The sequence below is a fragment of the Strongylocentrotus purpuratus genome, unplaced genomic scaffold (genome assembly GCF_000002235.5).
Source record: "Strongylocentrotus purpuratus isolate Spur 01 unplaced genomic scaffold, Spur_5.0 spur5_scaffold_6, whole genome shotgun sequence".
Lineage (NCBI taxonomy): Eukaryota > Metazoa > Echinodermata > Echinoidea > Camarodonta > Strongylocentrotidae > Strongylocentrotus > Strongylocentrotus purpuratus.
In genome coordinates, this window is record NW_022145612.1 from 33,638,518 (window position 1) to 33,662,280 (window position 23,763).

Here is a 23,763-nt window from a genome sequence, read left to right on the forward strand (position 1 = left end):
CGTATAACAATAATTGCAACTTGCTATCAAGGTTTATGAAACAGGGCCAAGATCCATGCACCTTCACCCTTGTTTAGAACAGTTTGGATGCGTCACTTAGGCTGCAATTTTGAACACACTATAGGGTGCATTCTTAACAGTTCTTAATATTGCACAAGTAATGAAAGTGTAAAGGAGTCAGTCAAAGTATATCTTTAAAAAGTACTAGAAATGCACCTCATTCTGTCGTTACCGGTATTGAGACACTTTTGATTTCAAAGTTGAAAATATTGTGTCTGTTTCAAGTTCAGGTGAAGAAAGAAACGATTTCAAGTCATTTTATTATTATGCATGTAGTTTAATAAAATATATTTCTTTGTATATTGTTCATGCCACCACCGTTACAAATGTTCTGTAGCAGTACTGATATAAATAGGAAACCTGGAGATCCTGCTTTAGCCAAAATATAACGAATATACATTACTATTGATGTCTCAAACAATTATCTGTCTAAACATGACTGTATACAGACTGACTGTATTATTATATCATTAAACAAGTATCAGTTCATTGTTTTAGTAGGAGTTGAGATGTGCTGTACCCTGTAACATGATATGAATGTACACGTACATGTGAATCATAAGTTGCATTGTATTTGTACTTAGCGTTGGTAGATAGGTCAGTTTTGTTTGGATGTACAAAACATTCCCCTCCTAATTATATAAAGTTAGTGGTACCGATACTATGAAAAATATATAGTGGTTCTCCAGTAATTCTATCTGTCAAATCTAATTTAAGTCAAAGGTACACAGTTTTAACCTTATATCCTTGGCATTAATAATATTTCGCGATTACTCTACTAGAGGTCTATACATTGTATTTCATCATAATAGCATAACAGATATAACATAAACAATAGAGATTTAGAAGAAAAAAACAATTTCATATATGTATATCGTAGGCCTATATTTTTTTTGATGCTCGTTTTAATTGAATTATTACTTTTACATTATTCATTTACCATACGTATAATAGAAGTAATTTTGTCCTGAATGTAATACTAAAATCCACCACCACAAAGAATAGTATATAAACCATAGCTAAAAAAGGATATATATATTAAACAGCCTTCAAAACTGTTCTTACATGAAAAGACAAGAGTAATAACATTTTGTTCATGCATGATAATCGTAATGCTTACACCAAGTACAGTACTTAATTAATAGCAAAAATAAATGAAACCTTAAAAAAAAAAGGTATAATATCCTACAATCGATGTGATCATTACATGCATTAGTATAGACCCTCTGCATGCAGTTTAGTATCTTGAAACCCCAATAAAAAATATACATAACGTTGACTAAGTAGTATTAAGATATAAAGTGGGGGTATGAGGGTAAAACATGTTACATTGTTAATGCATTTAAAGAGAGAGAGAGAGAGAGAGAGAGAGAGAGGAGGGAGATGGAGGGAAAAGAGACTCTGTAGAAATTTCAATATATTTTATCCTATTACAATCAAATCTAATCCAACCCATGTAACTGTTATTTAATAATTATAAAGAAGAAAAATAAGTAAAAAATAAGAAGACACTTTTTTTTAAAGTAGAAGAAGAGGTAGAAGAAAAAAGTTAAGACATTAAGTTTTTATGAAAGCCATAACCATGATAATACAACTAACAAGATAAATACTGAAATTAAGATTACTCTTGAAACATTTAAATATAAAGTGTAGAAATGAACCTATGATTCAGTGACCATATAATTATATGTGTGTGTGTTTTAAAGTAGCCAACTCTGTCCTAGGAAGAAATATGATACAAATAATAACAAAATGCTTTCTTTCAATATCCCTCATTCCAACTGTAATTTGGCAACTTTTTAATGGTAAATGACTGTGATTTAGCGAGCTCCGGACCAGTAGGTGTTTGGTATAGTATCACTGGTAAAGACCCATTAGCAGCGTGATAATGCCAAGCAGGAGGGCCCAAGCTGACATCTTTATGTTGGTGGCATGGGCACCTACTGGAGCTGTAAATCAGAAGAAGGAAACAAAAGTGATACTAAGTTACAAGTAATATAGACTTTATGTAACGAATGTACTTTTTAATCTTTATCAGTTTATTCTTTATTTATGCTTTAGTTAAAACCAAATGCACAGATTTAAATATATCCTAAGCATTTCAAGGTAAAATACAATGTACCAGTACATTAAATGAATTAATATAACATTATATAACTCACCTTTTCTTAGAATTATTATTCAGTATCACTTTTGCAGCTCAGTTAATTGACGTGATTTGTGTCAATTTTACATTAACTATTACAGCTCATATTGAAAAGAAACGAATGTAATCAACCCATTGTGAAATAAATATTCATTGGTATAACATTGACACGATATACGTTTATGGTACCAGTAGGTCACCAACCTGCTCTGTATACATTTACCTGGGAAGGGGGAGCTCAACATAGTAAAGGTACATAGAAGAAATGAAAAGAGAGAAATCGAAGAGATGAAGAGAGGGAGAGAGAGACAGAGAGTTATAAAATTATTGTTGAACTATATGAAAGGCTGTGAGGAATTAAGATATCTGAACAATATGGTACATACGGATTTGACAAGAGGTGCCGCTGTATCCGACTGGACAACTGCATGTAGGTTCTGCTCCATTTGAAGAGATTAAACACTTTCCTCCATTTTGACAGGGGTCGGGTGAGCAACTGGCGCTAGTTGGTACTGCAAAAAAAAGGATAATGACTGGCGGGTGAAAAAATCTCCATGTAAATCGTCAGAAAGAATTAATGGAAATGATTTTGTTCTGAGGTGAACTCCAGCCCTCTAATAACATGAGTAAGTTGTTAAAAGAAATTAAAGCAGGTTTGAAGAAAATGATACAAATAATAAGAAGGTTATATCTCTTATGGAAGGATTGTAGAGCCACTTGGCAACTCAGTCACTATTTTATGATGACACCCCTAACTATCCCAACAGTTCCTATTCACTACACCTGGGTGGAGGATGACAACAATGTGGATCAATGTCTCGTCGAATTGCTGCGGCTGTGACTCGAATCATGACACACATACTTTATTTTTATTGCTAACTGTGGACAAGACAGTAGCATACCGATCGAAAACAACCTCGAAAAAAAATGATCTCAATGCAATTGGCCACACCGGGGGAAGATCCCGCTCCTTGTTTACCATGTTCATCGATATTTGAAAACCCCTGAAAAGAAGTACTAATTGATCATACTAACCATCGCAATTTGTTCCAGTGTAGCCATTCAAGCAAGCACATCTGTAGTCATTACCAGTCGCTGAGCAGAAGCCATTATTACGGCAAGGATTTGGACTGCAAGCTCGAATATCTGCATGGAAATTAACAGTCGGTACACCCTTCCTGTTTAGTTTGGGGTTATTTTTTCGGAATTTGATCGAATTAACAGTCGGTACACCCTTCCTGTTTAGTTTGGGGTTATTTTTTCGGAATTTGATCGACCTTCATATGTTCGAGGGGAAAAAAGTTTGGGAATAACTTGAAGATTAATTAATTTAGTACAACAAACAATTGATACAATATAAGTCAAATTAAAGGCATACATAAAATACTCACACAGAAGTGCTGTTTATCCCTTGAACCAATATCGAAGAGAATAGATATTACGCTTGAATCTTATTCTACTCATGGACATTATATTAAACAATTTCCATTGACTTTTATTTCTTTCATGGAAGATGTGACATAATTCTTAACTTAAATATCTCTGAGGATTTTGCATAGAGTAATATAAGTTGTTACAGGTAATGAGTCTTCATAGACGATAGTATTGTTGAACATGCATGTATGGACACCATGCATCAAGATTTTCACTGTTACACACTGTACATTCAATCTCTTCAAAATGATGACGTAGACCTTAATCAGTTGATTGGTTGGAAGCGAACATGAGACCATGCATTTAATTTGCCAATTAGCTGTTAACTATCGAATGATCTGTTACTGTCATATATATTTTTTTTGGACAGGCATTTTATTGTATAGATCTAACTTATTTACATGGACGCTTGACCTATGAGATATGGAACGAGGGTAATTTTCCAAAAAGAATACTCGTCACAATGAGACTAATAGAAAAGTAACAGCTTGTGTTGATAATTCTTACTAAAGCCCCCACTGATGTATATTAATGCAAAATATACTTACCATTTCCACATGTGTCTCCTGTAAAGCCAGCTATACAGGTACAGATATATTCACCAGTAGTCGTGCTCTGAAAGCATGATCCTCCATTCAAACACACAACTTCATTACACTGTGATGCGACTGTATCTAATAACATACAATTTGGTAAACAAACAGCTGAATCAAGAAAACAATCATTTTCGGGTAACATATTCCTCTCTTCACTTAACTTTGTTTGACTTCTTCCACAGTGCTTCTGTCTTCATCTCTTGGGGAAGGAGAGAGCAATATAAAGTCATGTTCTTTTTAAATATGGAAACCCAAATGACTCATTGTCTGCTGACATATATTATATAGGAGGACATAAACTGCGAAGATGACTCCTTACCACAACAATGATTATTGAATATGACATTAACCGTGTATTTTATGGTCATGATGGTGCGTATAATTTTAATATACTGGTTAACACCTCGCTTCTCCATGAAACATAAACTTGTAGAGCATCAATCGCAAGTGCTGTATGGTTAATCAATTTTTCAGGTAGGTCAGAAATATTACTGAAAAAATGTATCACACAGACAATGGCCCATCTAAAGACCCGTTCAGACGTGATGCAGTAAACCGCCGCAAAAAAAAAAAAAAAAAAAAATGACGGCAGAAAGCTTATTTTTATTCCTTCTTCTGATATATTTATGGCATAATAATTTTAATCCCTATTTGATTTATAATTTTTTGTTTGTTTAAAGAGGAGTGCAATATTCTATGATCCGTCAATCTTGTGTTTACTAGTCACTTTTGACGGTGGTAAAGTAAATGGGTACTTAGTAGGAAAGAATCCCTTGAATACTGTGGGTAAAATGGGAATGCCATAATTATGGTGTATATGGAACTGAGTCCTAAACAAAAGACCATTATGATCAAAGTAGCTTAATGTATTGTAATCTTAAATATAACAGTTCATCATAATCTCTTCTGCAATCTCTCCCCCACCCCCTATTTTTGTTACTCACTTACCCATTGTTTGACAGAATTGTCCAGTGTATCCAGAATTGCAATCGCAGCTCACAGTACTGCCCGAAAGCACACACTGTCCGTTACCAAAGCATGTGTTTGCATTACTACAAGTAGGTGTACCAGTGTCTGCAGTGGGCCGAAATAAAAGAGGAAAACGTCATGTAAAACTGTGTAATAATTTCTTTCACATTTCATTGCATTAATTGTTATATTTAAACAACATACATTGTGCTATACATAAAAGGGAACATTATTTAAAGTGCCACTTTTCCCTTTAATGCTTTACAAATTTAGATGCGTGAAATAATTGTCATTCTTCTGCCTTTTAATCAGTATTTAATTGAAGAAAAAAACAGTGCAGATGATCTGAATTAATTTGTAATTCGGGAATAGAACACACTTGCTATGCGAATCTCAAATTGACGGTTCGGTCAGTGGAATGTAACGTATTCGCCGATAACTCTCCCGTTTGTTGTGTACAAACACAAATATCATCAATATCTGTTTTCTCCTAAGTACCTTCTCCCTTGGTGCACTACTCACATGTGTGTACAAACATAATGTTTATGCAAGTGAATTATATAAGCACTTATAAATTTATATGAATTGAATAGATTTATGAAACCACCTACTTGTTATGTCACATAGCGTTCCAGAGAAGCCACTATTGCAGGAACAAACAAACCCATTATTCGCGGCTGTAAAGCAAGTCCCACCATTCAAACATTGTATACTATCACACGGCGACACTGCAATTTAAACAAAAATATACATTTCATTTTAATCGCTTATATTATTGCTTAATGATAATAACAATAAAATATCATGAGATGAGACATACCAAGAATGTCGCATAATGGGGTCACGTTAAAAATATGAATTGTCTCTCCTTGCGGTGTACTAGGAGAAGCTATTTACGATCTGAGTCTGGTATTAAATACATGTATAGGATTTCCCGGCCAAATTCGCGAGTTTGTCATTACAATTAATTTGTCTTGCGTTCAAATTCGACGGTTTTAGTGCTGTCGGGTATATCTCGGGTTTATATTCCTTTTTCTTGATTTTAAATCTATGAAGTTTTCGTTAGAATCTATGTATTTTTCATTCAAATTAATGAACAAAGTGCTTGATTCGCTATTTGGTCATTCGATTTAGCGCAACACGATTGTCTGACATCGCGATGGTGTACTTTTAGCATTCTAATTCATTTGTAGCATTCAAATTAGCACTTTGTGCACTAAAATTAATGGTCAATATAAATTTCTCGTTTATTAAACACTTTTTATAGCTCATTCTTTTTCTTTCAAGATCGTTTTTTCATGTGTATTTCATCCTATTTAATTTTCTTGCATTTATACTCTTCATATACTTTTAGATTTATCAGATATTCATCACCCTTTAAGTTTGATTGTTAAAAAAAAGACTTACATCTACGGACTTGATGGTCTTAATATTTGTGTAAATTTTCATGTAAGGAAGTTGTTTGTCTTGTGTTTCATCATAAATTTATCAAGGGTACAATATTGTGACTGGGGTAGGTGTTTTTGTATCCCCACTTTTCCAGGGTATATGAACATGTCCGTTCAGAGATGCCATATCCCTTGATTTCGCCCCTTCTTTACCTAATGTCTGACTACACACATATGCTTTGTCCTCAAAATTAATTGAATACCAGAAAAGGCCCCAATGGAAAATCACGTATTTAATTGCATTTTTTTAAAACTGTAAACGTGTGTTGCATTTCTTCCCCCTAACATTCCTAACTTGAATAAACATAATTCGAATACGAATGACAGGTGTTAATTTGAATGATAAAAATGACGCCTCGACAAGTGACAATTAATTTGAATGCTAGTTGGGCAGTTTCTAAATTGAATGACAGATCTATCAAATCCTTCGACTAAAATCCTAAATTAAATACAAAATCGGGAAAATTGAATGATAATTGGCATGGCAAAGCTGATCTGCGCTTACTTAAATGCAAAGTAAATGAATTCGAATGACAAACTCGCGAATTTGGCCGGGAAATCCTATAATGTACTGACCTGTTTATGCCTACATTGGCTAATTGCATCTGATGACTAATATATAAGTCCTGATAAATCATTGCTATATGTTTTGTGTTCGTTACTTGATACTGTACGCTGTACCACTTACATCCCGTATACAAAATTCATTATGAAGACGTTATACAGCTTGTAGTTTCATGATCTGAAGACAACTTACAATTAATTAGGGCCTATATGTACCTACATTTTATAACAATTTTAGTATAAATCTAAAGACCATTCATAACTTACATCTGATTTCTACTTACAGATTCTATTAGGACCAACAACTTAAGAAATTACAACTTAGGTCAAATTACAACTTACATCTGATAACGATTTACACCCTGTGACTATGACTACTCACAATGTAAATCGTTATTACTTTCCAGGCTTATCTGATGACTACCTATAGCTGATGCTTAGTTTACATTTGCCCGCACGGAAAAGGGGATACAGGCAGGATACGGGCTCCGTAGACTAATTGCAGTCCAAATGTAATCCAGGCATAAACTAGACATGAAGTCTGGTGATTATATAAAAATACAAAATGAATAAGATATCCTACCTGAACAGCTAGTAAAATAGCACAATAACTTATCAATTGGTAAATGTCTGCTTACCTTGTGTCTGACAATTTTGTCCAGTAAAGCCAGTAAAACAATCACACGACACAAAGTTACCATCCTCATCTGGAATACAGGCTCCGTTACCGCTACATTCCTCGTTACATCTCACCACGGACACTTAATGGTTAAACAAAATCAAAAATGTGTCAGAACCAAGAAGTGCAAATTTTAGGAAAGTTGTTAACAAAAAAAGAAGATCAGTATGTAAATATCAGCCTGTATATTCTAGTAACCCCAACCAAAGCCAAATGAGGTGCAGTGGATTATAATTACATAGACACTAGCCCCTTCCCCAATAAACAGCAACGTGGCAGCAACGCGTCGCTTAAAGCCCCTCTAAAGTGTTGGGAGCCCCAAATTCGCCAAATAATTGATGGCAAAATTTCACTTAAATTGTATCATGAAAGAGGATGTCATTTAAGACACACTTTTGCAAAAATAGAAATGCATGTTTAATCAGCAACCAGCAGGTATCCTTGAACTGTAAGTCAAACAGGGTCTAAGCAAGCAAGCTGTGAAGTCCAGTTGAATAGCTCCTCGTCCATGATAAGATGTGATCCAGGAAATGTTGTATATTCCAAGGTATATAACCGAAAGATTGGTTTACATCAAGGACTTATTAGACTGAAGCCTGACTCCTTAATTACCTTTGCAACACCCGAATTTACATTTAAATGAGTAGATACAAAAAGGGCACGTCAAAGCTGTTCCTCCTTTAAAGAGTGCTTTGTTAAAATTCAACAAATAAAATACAAATACAAGATTTCAAACTGAATTTCATGAAAAAGAATTAAGAAATACATAGCATGTGATAATAGAGTTTTGGAGATAATATTACCTAGGTTTTCGCAACGATCTCCTGTGTAATTGATATCGCATTGACATGTAAAGGTAACTCCATTTGATCGGCATATTCCATTATTTCTGCAGGGATTGGTGGCACACTCATCAGCTGAATAATGATTCAATATCAATATATACGTATAGAAAGAGAGGAAGAGAGAGGAAGAAAGAGAGAGAGAGTTAGTTGCTTGAAAACACCAGGTCTTGAGCTTAAAGTAGATATTCATTGATTTTAAAAACTAACTTTTTTTCATTATTGCAAAGTTGAAACTTTGATTCGACAAGGTTATCAAAATTCAATGATTGGAAACATTCGAAGTAATGATTATTATAAATTAAAAAACGCTTAAAACCACCCCCAGCATAGCACCTGAAGAGCTCTCCGAACGCTGCTGAGTTGTGTGAGAGTACAGTATGGACATGATTTGCACAAGCAGACGATGTCCCATGACATCTCACACATTTTCAGTGCCTGTGTTTTCATCTTCTCTTGAGTTCTTTCTCTTACTTCACTACCGTCAGGCTAAATGTATAATCTATTGCCTCACTCTAAACCCCGCGCAAGTTTTTATTTTGATGACAAATGCAGATATACAGAAATAATGGAATCTGTCGCTTGTAAACAAAAAAAGACGCCATTGTATATTCAGCTGCACCCACCGCGGTATGTTCAGCGTTTCAAGAGGGAACAAATGCCGTCCTTAATATCATTCCAGGGGGGTTTCAATTTGAAAGTCTGGTTTCTTTGATTGTTAATTAACCCCTATCCTGTGTATTTACAAGCAAAAGATTGTAGATATCAGAATCGGGTCATATCCCCTTTTGAATGGTTTGACATGCCATTACATTTATATACACTAAACTCATTATAATTTGACATATAATAGCTTTGCAATCATGTTCATTCTCTATGGGATGTCGTCTGCTTGGGCAGTATTGGTCCATATAGGGACGTCATTAAAACATCGTTATTTTTCCGGCGAATCAGTTTCTCGTATATCCCAGCCATAGGCGCCGGAAGTGGGGGGGCAGGGGGGGCAGTTGCCCCCCCAGTCAAAAAAGTGGGGGGGCAAAACGCATTTTTGCCCCCCCTAAACGCCCCCCCCCCCCCTTAACAAAAACAAACAAACAGTAAAGGAGTAAACATGGTTTGTATTTTTAATCAAAAAGAACGTAACAATAATAAAAACCTGAATTAAATCACATATACAATTCCATTCAAAGAAAAAGGAAAGTTAACAGGAATTAAATTTCATAAACATTGCGCATGCCACCTATACGGGATTTATCAATGGAGGTCTCTATATAATAGCGATACGCGCATATCGTGGACATATTGTGCGAGAATGGGAAAGCGTGTCCGTTTTTTTGTTATAAAAGATGAGAAGACATGAGCCCCTGAACGCTGGCGTACTGATGGGGGGGGGGGGGGTGATGTATTTTTTATTCGAAACAAGTGATTTGCAAATGTTGATGTTGTGACATGATTTTCCGGGAATTTTTCTCCATTTTTTTTGTAATTCATACCTTTTTATGCGTTTGTTGGAAAAAAAGAAATTCCCAAATTACAGTCAGGCGAAATACGCTTATTTAGAAGCCTTTAGGTCTTGGTCTGCAAAGTGGCTGGGCTCGAGCCCCCCTCCCCCCCCCCCCCCCCTCCTTTTTGAAAAAGTATGTTAAAGAGAAAAAGAAAGAAAGACGAAGAAAAAAATAAGTGACCTGCCAATGTCACAAATAAGGTATAAAATATGCTCATCTGACCGTAATTAAATGCTTAAAACCCCAGAGCTTACAGGGGCTCCGCCCCCGAACCCCACCAAGGGCCCTAAGGCGGGCCCCTGGATGCTCAACTGACCGTAATTAAATACCTAAAACCACTGCGCTCCCGGGGGCTCTGCCCCAGGACCCCACCAAGGGCCCTAAGGCGGGCCCCTGGATGCTCATCTGACCGTAAATAAATACCTAAAACCCCCAAGATTCCAGGGGCTCTGCCCCCTGGACCCCAACAAGGGCTCTAAGGCGGGCCCCTGAATGCTCATCTGACCGTATTTAAATACATAAAACCCCTGCGCTTCCGGGGGCTCTGCCCCCTGGACCCCACCAAGGGCCCTAAGGCGGGTCCCTGGATGCTCATCTGACCGTAATTAAATGCCTAAAACCCCTGCGCTTCCGGGGGCTCTGCCCCCTGGACCCCAACAAGGGCTCTAAGGCGGGCCCCTGGATGCTCATCTGACCGTATTTAAATACCTAAAACCCCTGCGCTTCCGGGGGCTGTGCCCCCTGGACCCCACCAAGGGCCCTAAGGCGGGTCCCTTGATGCTCATCTGACCGTAATTAAATGCCTAAAACCCCTGCGCTTCCGGGGGCTCTGCCCCCTGGACCCCACCAAGGGCCCTAAGGCGGGCCCCTGGATGCTCATATGACCGTAATTAAATACCTAAAACCCCTGAGCTTCCGGGGGCTCTGCCCCCTGGACCACACCAAGGGCACTAAGACGGCCCCTGGATGCTCATCTGACCGTAATTAAATACCTAAAACCCCTGAGCTTCCGGGGGCTCTCCCCCCCCCCTTGGAACACGTCAATTGCCTTACAGAGGGCCCCTGGATGATCATCTAACCGTAATTAAATAGCTAAAAAGCCTAAGCTTCCGGGGGCTCAGCCCGTTGATCCCCTGCCGAGGCTCATGCTCTGGACCCCACGCCAATTTACCCTCTACCTGATCGATAATACTCCACTTTGAAAAACGTTCCGCGGGACCTGCATGTAACGTGTAAGACTGGTGGTGATGCAGATTTTTCGTCTGCCCCCCCCCCCCTTCCGAACTTTATTTTTCTCATTACGTCACTGCCCCTGGAATGTGAGCCCCCTGGAATGTTTGCCCCCCCAATCCCAAACTGCTTCCGGCGCGCCTGATCCCAGCTGCTATGGAGGTGGTTGTATTTTTATAAATCACCTGATATGTAGTTGACCTAAAACTTGTACAATGGCCATCTGTTAGCTTACCAGTTTCTAGTAATACATTAGTTGACATATTTTTGATTTTCTTTGAATTTCACCTTTAAGGTACACTACAGATTTGGATAAAATAAATTGAATCATAACATTCTTGGGCACTTATCAGAAATGAAAAGGGCAACTATCACAAGTTTAAAAAATGACGCTTTTTCCGGTGAGTTGAAATGGCATATCGGTAATTTCAATGCAGGCACATGGCCGGAGTTTTAAAGATCGGCCTGAGGATGAGCCGGTGCACCGGTCTTTTTTTTTTTTTTTTTTTTTTTTTTTTTTTTTTTTGGGGGGGGGGGGGGAGTTGTTGTTGTTAGATTATGTTTTAAGGCAATTCAGTAAAAAATGACTTTTTATGCCAAAGGGGGGGGGGGGGGATCTGTTTGTTGTTGTTGTATAAAGCGGATCTCTAGTCGAACGCACCCCGTACCCCCTCAGTTACAGACATGCGGTGCCTATACAATTTCTATCGCAAAAATATACAAACAGTGCAAAGTCATATTCAACATTAGTAAAATGAGTGCGATCTTTGTAGAATCATATTTAAAAAAACACATCATGTATATACATTATATCTCTTAATTAAGAAACCCCACACTAATGACTTCAAGATGTTTCACGACTTACATTCTTCACAGAGGGGTCCAGAGAACAGAATCGGGCAGTCGCATAAAACCTGTGTTCCCGCATTATTCACACTGCATTGTCCGTTGTTCAGACATGGACGACTCTCGCATAGAACAGCTATAGGAAAACAACGTAATATAATGATATTGATATTTTATCAGACTATTTCAGCGGAGGAAATAGTAGGACAGAGGTGTAATTGGGAAATTCTGCGATCAGGAATGGGAAAAGGGAACTAATGATCATGAACACCATTAATTTGAAGCACTGTTTAGGGCATTGTGGTATATTCAAATGAAAGAAGGCTTATCATACGAGAGGTTCTGGGTTCGATGCTTGCACGGTGCCGACATCCTTGGTCCTTTATTTATTACAAGATCTAATTCTGATGGTAAAAGTCGGATCGCGCCCCTGATAAGCGAAGTATTGCCATTCTGTATTATGTTCAAAATAACAAAGGATTTTCTTCCACATTACACAAGACATACTAATGATTTATATATTTCATTGTTAAAATACCAAACCAATGATCATGAACACCATTAATTTGAAGCACTGTTTAGAGCATTGTGGTATATTCAAATGAAAGAAGGCTTATTATACGAGAGGTTCTGGGTTCATTACACAAGACATACTAATGATTAATATATTCCATTGTTAAAATAACATACTTCACGTAAATCAGTAAAATATTCTGAAATGATTAGTACTTGGAATGCAATACCCACCGATATAAAAAAAATGTGCCCATCTCTGGCCTCATTCAAACGAAAATATAAACATCTTAATGTTTAATTAGCCTGTACACCACACTTGTTTATGTACTACCCACTCTTTCTTTTCTCTTTACTTTGCATAATTATCTGCGGCCATTGGAGCCCAGCCTTTGGAAAGCCAATGGCCTCTGCTGGCTCTTTCATATTATTTGTAATGTTTATATATTCTCTCATGTATAATCGATTGTTGAATGTATTTTTTTACGAGAATTGTAAATAAAATATATGAATGAATTTTCACCATCTTCACATGTTGGTCCACTAAAGCCGGTTCTACATGTACAAGAATAGGTGCCTTGGTCTGTAGACTGACATGTACCTCCGTAGAGACAGGGGTTCGGAGTACACGGATCATCTGTACACATTAAAATCGCATAAATAATGAAAACAATACAAATTATAAAACACGAATTTAAAAATTAACTTATCTAGAATTTATTGTAAATAACTATATGTGTAATGAGTTGGTAACAGCACAGTTGAGAGTTGCATAGAGGCTTTAAAATTTCATATCTTATATAATTAAGATGTTAATGTTACTGATAAATGTTACCTTGCTTTATTTTGCGGTGTAAGATAGAAAGGACAATAAAATATATCATTACTTCATTATTGAGGTACACAGGAATGATCACGGAACTTGCAAGTTGGAATTTTAGATATAAACTGGCAGTCATTTCGATATGTCAAATCAGCTGCGCTCTTGATCGACTGATTGACTAATTGATTGGGTGATTGATTTACATATTGGTAGATTGTCTAACTAAATAATTTATCAAGTGATTGATTGTTTGATATTTGATCCTTCTGTATGGACCATCCTTGGGAAATTCTTTCTCTGACAGCCAAGTATAATACATAGAGAGAAGAAATCCTCCCCTTCTATAATTGTTTTTCAATCATAAGAGGATAACTTTCTAAGCGTTTTCATGATTCTTAACTTTGCTGAAAACCTGTGAAAGCTCCTTGAAAGACTTCTTGAATATCATAATGCTCTGACAATCGCGGCAGCAAAGTAATGAATGAAGTACAACTTATCGGCGATGTCTAATAACACGTTATTAATTACCATGAAATAAACGTGAAGGTCGAACACGACGCGATAGTCAAGCTTCTAGTTGTATATATGAGTTACCATTGTGATCTATAATGTACGATGTATAAAGCCTTTTTTAAAGAATAGCAACAAAATAAATGTAAATGATATTCAATATGGGCATAGAAATGTAATGTTAAACATGTTACAAGATACAGATAAAATATGATACCTTTTGAGTTGCATACACTGCCATTCTTGGAACATCTTAAATTTTGTTTAAGTAGGTGTGTAAACGAAGTAAATCTTTCTTACCAATGTTGCAGTGGCGTCCAACCCATCCTTCTGTACACTCACAAGTATAGTCATTGTCACTGATTGATACACACCGTGCACCATTCTGACACGGCATTGCGGTGCAGGGTTTCGCTAATAGATTAAAAACAAAGAATAAACAAAAGGAAAGTGACATTAACATGTCACCGCAATGTTGCAGCTAGCACTGGGACCTCACTTGAAAACAAGTCCTTTCTATCTAACACTTTTATGATAATTCTAACTATGGGAAATATATAGTGTATAATGATAATCCGACTGGGAAATTTCTGTTGGACTAATTAGCTGTTTGTTGAAATTGGAGGATATATTGCCTTTAGGGTTAGTGTTATGTACTCTTATCTAGAAATGTTCTAGTTAAATAAATGTGCAAGACATCGACCTTATAGCGGGGAAAATTTAAGATCAGATTCAATTTTTTTTTTAAAATCTTTCAGCTTTTTGAGCGCGCTCTGACCCTACAAATTCACACTCACCAGGGCGTGTATGCGTGCGTTTTTCTTTAGAGCTAGTGTTACGTGACACTATGACCATCAATAATTTATCAATACGTTATCAATATCTCTACAGGAAGTAAACATTAAGTTAAAATGTCTACAAACTGCATATTTTGTCAAAACTTCGACTCATACAACTTCCAAGTAAGTTCATGACGCACTGGTCATTTTATCATTTTGATGGTCTTCTTATTCACAACATCACTCCTCTCAGATAATATAGTTAGGTACACAGACGGCTCCAACAGGGAAATGGTGTAGAAAACCCACTATAAACAATACAATAAAATATGGTCTAGATTTGGACCCACAGAAGACCACTGTTTTTTTTTCTCAATACCAAAACAATGATACATTGTAGGTATGAGTAGATGCTTTTATTGCCAAATATGTCTCAGGAACCCCAAATCAATATGAGTGTTTCGAGAGCATCAAACTATAGTTACACGACATATACATTTTTCACTGTATTAATTAAACCTATATTAGATCTTTTTTAATAGGTTTAAGATCCTTTAAACAAAATTTAAATCGTAAATATGGGCCTACCGAAGGGCGTACTGTTCGTGCTTGAGTAATGTATTGATCATTAACAATAGTACACGTTTAATTATTGATAAAGAATTTCATATGAAAAACCTTATTCCGAAATTTCAGCATTCCAGGGGAAATTTTGAATGATAAAGTCAAAGTTTGAAAACACCTTTCTGGTGAATGTGACAGGCTTTTTAATTCAATCGTTTTAATTATCATTATTATATATATATATATATATGCCTATATATATTTATTTCAATTGTTTTATTTATATTTCATATATATCATTTCTTTGTGACGTAATTATTCGTGTTCTCTCTCTATCTTTGCGCCTTGTCGCATTTTAATATTTATGGGGATAGGATGCGCATAGTTTGACGCATAACAATTTCGAAAGTCAAGCATAATTATTACTTGACAAAGCCCTATTAAGGGCGAATACATTTCGTAAAATAATTTCTTTTTTCACGAAGGATCATTATTTCTCGTGTTTTTTTTTATATCTTTATATACATTTATATATATATGTTTTCAAAGTTGGAACATAATGGATTACGAGCATGTAAACTACTTACCTATTTGACAGAATTCGCCTGAAAAGGAAGAAGTGCAATCACATCGTATGTGCTCTCCAGTAGTCGGATCAGACACGCAAGTACCTGCATTCCGGCAAACTGACCCCAAACATCCACCAGCTGGAATATATCAATAATAACAAAGACAAGAAACATGTTATCAACAACTTGTAACAAGCAATCACTGAATATAGCCAAAGGCACATAATTTGTATATCTTGTTGTTTTTGTATCCGTTAAATCCTGCAAAGATCCATCGAAATATGAGGAAAAGAAAAAGAAAAAGAGGAAAAAAAGAAGAAAATATTTTACAGTGAAGAAGTGGCAAATGCTCATTCGACATTCCTTAATCTATTAGATATGTGATATTGGATGTGGACCATCAAGTATTCCCAATGTCATATGTTAGTCCAAGGCAGTGGAGCATTCGTTAAGATCATATAGGGAACTTTTATATTCCTTGTGATCACCAACTACGATTTAATACTTAATACTGTTTATTTCATAGTAACTGTCAACTACCATTTTACATATATATTATGGTCTAGTTCCAAGCGATCAAAGCGAGCGAGCACAAATGTATAAGATGTATGCAAGCCGCTAGTCAGAGGCTGTGAATGATATAGTTTATGTATCATTAGTAAAATCGAAACGGAGCAAAAACAAGTTCTTTTGTCTTGTTATTTCATAATTATGCAAGATGAATCGATCATAGCATTTGACGTTCACCATTCAAGATCTCTAGACTCAGAATTTTACTGAAGTTCAAATACTCTAGCTACGGGCATGAAATGATCACAAACGATGATTTGTCCAAATATAAACCTTGTCTAAACCTTACCAAGCTCACAGTTAACTCCAGACCATTCGTTGAGACACATACACGAGTAGACAGGTGGCAGGCCCGTTGCTGGCACAACCGACTCACACATGCCTTCGTTCTGGCATGGATCAGAGTTGCATGGGTTTTCTGCGTAAAGAGAACGAGATGACATATATGGGGTGTCTCCAATACAACAAGATTTTGATTAGCAACATCTTAGAAATCATTTAACAATCCTCATTTCGTAGGTAACTTGTTGGTAAAATCCCCTAGACTCCGTGTAAATTCACAGAGGATACATGATACACTTCAAAATTATAATAATTTTTATAAAATTTACAATTTCCAAATGTTACATTTCCTGAATGGCAGAGGAGTCTTCGGTTTAGAATAGATGAGGAGTTGGTTTGGGGATGTGACTGAGAGCATCAGCGCACAATCAGCATATACCTTTCCTTATTGCATGTTCGCTGCAAACATTTCCAATGAAGCTATTCTAACTCACAATTTCTTAGTAAAATCACCAGTGACACTTGTTAGATTGATAAATCATTCGTACAATGTCATTAAAACAAATCTTTTATTAACAAGTAGCAAAATCAATTATTCCGAGAAGGTTTTAAAATATTAAATTATGAATTACTAACTTTTTTTACACATTTATAAATCATTTCAATCATTATGGCGAGCAATACAGGAAACAGAAGTCATTGTTAAAAATGAAATAGAAACTGTGTTCTTAGGCCTATTCAACTATTCAAAAAATTATCTTTAATTTATGCAAAAACACTAAAGATCGATATTATGATATCCATTCTCAGAGCATCTATAAACATTGCTTAGAATGCCATTTAGGTTTTTCCACAAATTAATTTTATGTGATACGATAACTATAAATGGCTTTGAAAAAAAGATACTAATTACATTAAATTACCTTGATGTCTTTGTATATGAAAGTTATCGTAATTCTTATCCCCTATTGTACAGTCGCCAGGTTTGCGCTTGTAGGGCACTACTGCTATTAAACTTTTCTTTTTTGTTTACATTTTGTGGAATTATTCTTCGCAAGGACTTTATCCGGGCTGTCGGGCTTGATCATTATCAAGCACACATTTACCCCCCCCCCCCCCCCCCTTCGCATCTCTGTTCCCAAACGCCTTCTGGTTTCTAATAGGACGGTAAAGCTTCATGAACACATGGAGAACGTGAGGTTTGCAGCTGAAAACCCTTTTGATGAACTTACCAAATTGACAAAACTCGCCGAGACGTGTGGATGGACAGGAACACCGGGAAAATTCTCCAGTGGCAGAGTTGTGCTCACATGTGCCTCCTACGCAGGGGCTAGGGTTACATCCTCTGGCTGTGACATTAAAACAGAAATATTTGTATAGCAAACAAACAAACAATCAAACAAACGAGCAGAAAACTCTACTTTTCATACAGAAGAACGAGGCTCGTCCTGGTTCTTTTGAATTATAGGCCAAGACTATGATTAAAGCTTCTGGAGAGAAATTAGAGGAATAGAAGAAAACACACACAAAAAAGCGATGGGCCGTGACTCCTCCTTCTTATTCTTCTTCTTGTAATCTTCAAAGGCCTATGATGCTTATCACGAAGATGAACTAAAGATTGCGAGCAGTATGAGGAAGATACAGGAGATTTAATTGGATAAGAGCATGAGATGGCTCGGTGAAATATAAATGCTTAACATCACTCGATTAATTCTAATTTTGTCGGTTGATGTATTGATCTGCCGAACATGCCTTATTTATATGGTATTGAGCGTAATAGGTTCGCATTAATAGGCTGTCGGATATGCGCTTCAAATACCCTAACTTTATAAGGCCAGTTGCTATCTACTTCTGGATATATTCATACACTATTATCAACTTTGTTTTGCACTAAGCAAGAGATATGCGAATGATTGCTCCTATAAAATGTTCAATAAATGTAATATAATCCACTGAATTGCGAATTGATGTGAAGAAAGTTAAAAATAATGATGTGTAAAATTTGCCCAGCATGTTTTTAACCATCTTTTGCGCAATTAGTGTATGTCCAACAAGAGTGATACTGCTTAATTTGTAGAAAAGGTGATTGCAATTCGGTAGTGCAAGTAGTGCATAAATTACCCTCAAGTTGGTCAGACACGTTAGTCCTCTTTTATTGGGTAATTTTTATACACAACATTTTTACAGTGTATGATATACATTGATATGTCTATTATTAGCTTACACTCTTGATAACAAGAGTTAATTCAAACACATGTATGAAGACAGATCAAGTCGATATAAAGTGAGCTTTTGATTATGTAAAAGTTTTTGTTATAACATTCCAGAACTGAAAATTCGTTTTGTAGAGCGGAAAAATAAGAATTATACGTTTTTAAATTCATTTCTTTACAAATCCTTATAAATATAATAATAATAATAATAATAATAATAATAATAATAATAATAATAATAATAATAATAGGCATTTCTATAGCGCCATCTATCTAGATAATTCTATTCCGAGGCACATTTATAGGCTAATAACCTTAATCTGATTTGAATTATAAACGAAATTAAAGAAATTAACCACGTGGATTAAAAACGAACATACAACTGAATCGCTGGAATGAGACCATTCATGAGAAACAATTAATGTTGCTTTTAAACGGTTCGACTGCTGATACACTTACGTATTGTGCACAAGTCTCCGGTCCATGAATCTGTACATTGACATGAGGCCTGAGCTCCGGTGGCTGTTAATACAACTTCACATTGAGCGCCATTTTGACAAGGGTTGTTGGAGCACGGATTCGCTGTAAAATAAAACAATATTACATCAAAGTGTAATATAATGGTCTTATACAAACAACATATTGGATAGTCTAAATAACAAACTACGCAATTACTTGGAATCAGGTTTAAAATGGCGATACTGACCATGGATTGACTAGTTCACATTCGATAACCTTAACCTAGGAAATTAATTTGCTTCCATGTTAATTGAACTAATTTTCCCACTTAGATAAAAAAAATAATGAATTTTGATGGTATCACTTATTATAGTACTTATTTAAAATAAATGGCACACGATTGAAATTACTAGGTTTTATCTAAAGCAAAATGTTGCCAGTGTGAAAACAGTATAATACTTGTGAATAAGGCCCGTTGGAAACCCAAGTCCGACTTTTCTTCATATTCATTATCCGTTAGCCAATAAAATGGTGAGGAAAAAAGTTTTTGAGGTTGATTGTGTACATTCTAGCTGCATACAAATTATTTGCAGGTATAGGCCTACAATTTAAACTAAACGAATTATCATCTCAATGAACCAACATATTTTAGGAATCAGATAACATTCCTATTCGATCATGAACAGCAAGGGGGTTTATAAAACTGCACAAATTCGATTTCTTTCACAATGACATATTTTTTACGACATGTCTTTTCGGCAGTTTATTTCTACCGACAAAAAGAGTAGGAATGTTTTACTCCCGCTCCCCCTTAGCTACGGTCATGTTTTGAGCGAAGACAAATCTTTGAACTACTTACGATATTGGCAATTCATGCCCACATAAGTTGAAAGGCAGTTACACGTGTATGTAAGAGTAGTTGCGTCATCCACACACGCTCCACCGTTAAGGCACGGTCCATTTTGACAGGCTAGTCCTGATGAAAAAATATGGTCAAAGGGAAAATCAAAGGTTTTAACGATAGACATCAGTATTAGTTTATATAATTCATTTACAAAAGGGATACATTCTGTTTTGTACTAGTTGATTTAAGGAAGTTTTCCATACCCCAAACAGTTTCCTGCCAATAAGTATAAGTCCTACATTTCATCTAATACTACACATGTAGAAGGTCAGCGGCGTAGAATATGTCGTAGCATACGGGTTGGGAGTAGTTACTACCTTTTTTCCGTTTGGTCAAAATATAACACCTTCTACGAGAGGGGAGCTTTAAAAATTGTATACTGCCCTATTATCTTGAACGAAGTATCACCAAAGAATCATATCCTAAAGAGGTTTACAGTTACATTTTTTTCTCTAAATAAGTATCTAAAAATATTTTCGGGAAAAGTAACTTTCGCTTACTGAGACTCTCTTATATATGACGCGATAGCCGCCGCATATGATCTATGTGAATAAGGTGATAGACCGTTGCGTTATTCAAAATGTCAGTTGTTGGTCACTTGAAAAGGATAATACCCCGTTATAAGATTCAACTGCTAATCCGCACCTAATAGCACACACGCTCCCCTCCCTGGGGAATATTCCAACCTGGCACCATTTTGAATAAAACTTGAAACTTGAAAACTGAAACAAGCGCACATGTGCCAATTCAACCGCATTAACGTTAGCATCCTACCGTATACCCATTCAAGCGAGTGGCAAATATAGATGAATTATTGTCAAAGGAGATAAGTGCTACAGTGGGACTCGAACCGAGAACCATGTGATCCACATTCCGGTGACGTATCCTCTATATAGACAACAATTACACGTCTGTGAGTTAAATACAAGGCTCAAATTGTTCTTAAAATATCGCAATAAAATAGTAATAGAAAGCCTTTGATTACACCAAAGTTGACCTTTAATTCTAAAACATGTGTTCTGTATGTAGGTCCAATTTTGCATACAAGAGGTGAAAACATGATATCGGTCAAAGTGAGTGATAGATTGGGAGGCAACCTAACTCTTAAGATGGGGACAACTCGTTAAATCCTCTTCCTGGCCGGGATCGGCCGATTGGAGTCCTTAAAGGCTAAGTACACTCCAAAAACAATTGCTTTTAATGGATGCAGAAGAACAAGAAAAACAGCAACAACAAAAATTGAGCAAAATCGGATAACTAATAAGGAAGTTATGAATTTTTGAAAAAGTATGACAAATTAATAAATTATTAAATTGCCAATTTGGTTATCAGTTTGTGACGTCTATTTTTCAATTGCTTTATATATACATTTTTATCCCATTAATTTCCCTTTTTATTCCCCCAAAACTTGATTCCCTAGTATGCCTTTGCCCAGGTTATAATATTGCGTGCATGACATTCCACAAAATCTTTATGAACTTTGAAGAGTTGTTGATATTTCCTGAATATTGTATATTCATAATCATTGATTTTTATATGAATAGTTTAAAATGCCCTTTAAAATGTAAAAGCTAAACCTTGTTCTGAAAAGGATATGATCTTACTGTCTTGGCAAAACGAGCCTACATATCCAGGTAAACAGTCGCATCGTACAAAACTCCCTGTACTGATGTCATGGACACATGTACCACCACTCATGCATGGTGTGGTAGGGTTGCATCCGCCAGCTGTGTGAGAGAAAACAAATATGATTCAAGTACAGGACTTTAAAAAGAATTATTGTTATCATCATCAATAATAATTATCATTTGAAAAGTGTTTAAAGAAATGGTATGCAAACTTACTAATTGTTGTTGTTGTTGATAATTGCTAAAAGCTTTCAAAGATCCAAAACCCAAATTAAAACTTACCTAGTGCTCCATGTTAAATAGTTTTTAATTAGATTTATTTCTGTGAAGTCGCTTCGAGTTTCTGACGAAAAAATTAGCATGTTGGTATAAATATGGCTTTGCCGATTCATTAAATAAGGTTTTTGTATATCTAGCTTTGCAACTAATAGAGTTTCAGTCTTGTTTGTATAGTCTTTTCAGCTATATTGCGAACTCTCTGGTTCAGCAAATTCATATTCTTCTGTATGTATTTAGACGTCTTTCGATTTTTCCAGGCTCACATTAATTTTCTCTGATCAGTTTTGAGTTGTCTTTCTATTATTTTTATTGCTCCATCTACCTGGGACAAAGAACAAGGACATTGACAACTTTTTTTTTGCAATTGGCCATGGTATTTATTACTTGTAATATACCAACTTTCAATCGTCATTAGACTTGTGGTATAACAAATAATTCAAATGAAAATAGTTTGTTAACTTCACAATGGACAACATTATCAGAAAAAATACAAACAGTAACGGATCATGATTAAACAGAGAGTAAACAGTTTAGATTGGCCTAGGCACCCGGCCGGGATTTGCAATTGATCATGATAACGTCATGAGAACCATCGCCCCCAGGCCTTACGACAGTCGACCACAATTATAGTCCACTGTCTCACGATCGAAGGTATAACTCTCCCTCCCGCTAGCTGGCTCGGATTTTCCGGCTAACGGTCAGGGAGGACCCCAATTTAAATAAAAACTAATCAACGCAGGTCTCTGGCCTGAGACACGTAAACGTTCAAACAAAAACTTTCTTGCCTAAAACTGAGGATAACTAAAGGCTTTACTGGTCATCCTCAGCCTACAAACAAAGTTTAAATGGGATGTAAACAATAATTGCATTAAAATTGTCCATCATTAGCTCGAAGACTGTTCTCTTGTAAACTGGTATGTTCGACAAGTCAAGTAGACCAAAAATACCATGACTGACCTATGGAGCAATCATCTGAAGTCCAGGAATTCACACAAGAACAGACTCTGTTGGAGCCGTCGAAAGTAAGGGTACATACTCCGGCGTTCAGACATGGTGTTACTCTGCATGGGTCATCTGCAGAACAAAACAGAGCATCAATCTTTGATTAATTTAGAGTTAGGATATACACACTGCAAGCAATGGCGTAAGTATGGATGAAATGATGACGCCAAGGGCAAACAATGAAACTGCGCGATCTCTGTCTACTTAAAGAGAAGGTTGAGTTCTAGGAAGAGGTGAAAAATAATTTGTGAGCATTACTCATTCTTATTATGCAAGTGTGGAAGAACATCAGTTAAGACATGTTCCCTGAAAAGCATGGCTCTTCAAATGCCTTCATATTCTAAATATG

The 23,763-nt window shown here is 36.1% G+C and overlaps 1 protein-coding gene across 3 annotated transcripts in view; it reads right to left on the minus strand.

The window, feature by feature from the left end:
• Positions 1-325: 325 nt before the first annotated feature.
• The window catches only part of LOC589830 (fibropellin-1), a 73,678-nt gene continuing 50,240 nt past the window's right edge, over positions 326-23,763 (minus strand). For all 3 annotated transcript variants that reach the window (XM_030973526.1, XM_030973525.1, XM_030973527.1), the window contains 18 exons: positions 23,370-23,486; positions 22,110-22,232; positions 20,461-20,577; positions 19,602-19,724; positions 18,162-18,278; positions 16,937-17,065; positions 16,096-16,215; positions 14,466-14,579; positions 13,356-13,469; positions 12,339-12,455; positions 8,700-8,813; positions 7,856-7,978; positions 5,817-5,933; positions 5,185-5,310; positions 4,189-4,314; positions 3,242-3,352; positions 2,593-2,718; positions 326-2,009 (listed from right to left, as the gene is read on the minus strand). In XM_030973526.1, coding sequence (XP_030829386.1) covers positions 1,918-2,009; positions 2,593-2,718; positions 3,242-3,352; positions 4,189-4,314; positions 5,185-5,310; positions 5,817-5,933; positions 7,856-7,978; positions 8,700-8,813; positions 12,339-12,455; positions 13,356-13,469; positions 14,466-14,579; positions 16,096-16,215; positions 16,937-17,065; positions 18,162-18,278; positions 19,602-19,724; positions 20,461-20,577; positions 22,110-22,232; positions 23,370-23,486 — 2,126 coding nt within the window. In that variant the 3' untranslated portion in view covers positions 326-1,917. The remainder of the gene's footprint in view (positions 2,010-2,592; positions 2,719-3,241; positions 3,353-4,188; positions 4,315-5,184; positions 5,311-5,816; positions 5,934-7,855; positions 7,979-8,699; positions 8,814-12,338; positions 12,456-13,355; positions 13,470-14,465; positions 14,580-16,095; positions 16,216-16,936; positions 17,066-18,161; positions 18,279-19,601; positions 19,725-20,460; positions 20,578-22,109; positions 22,233-23,369; positions 23,487-23,763) is intronic.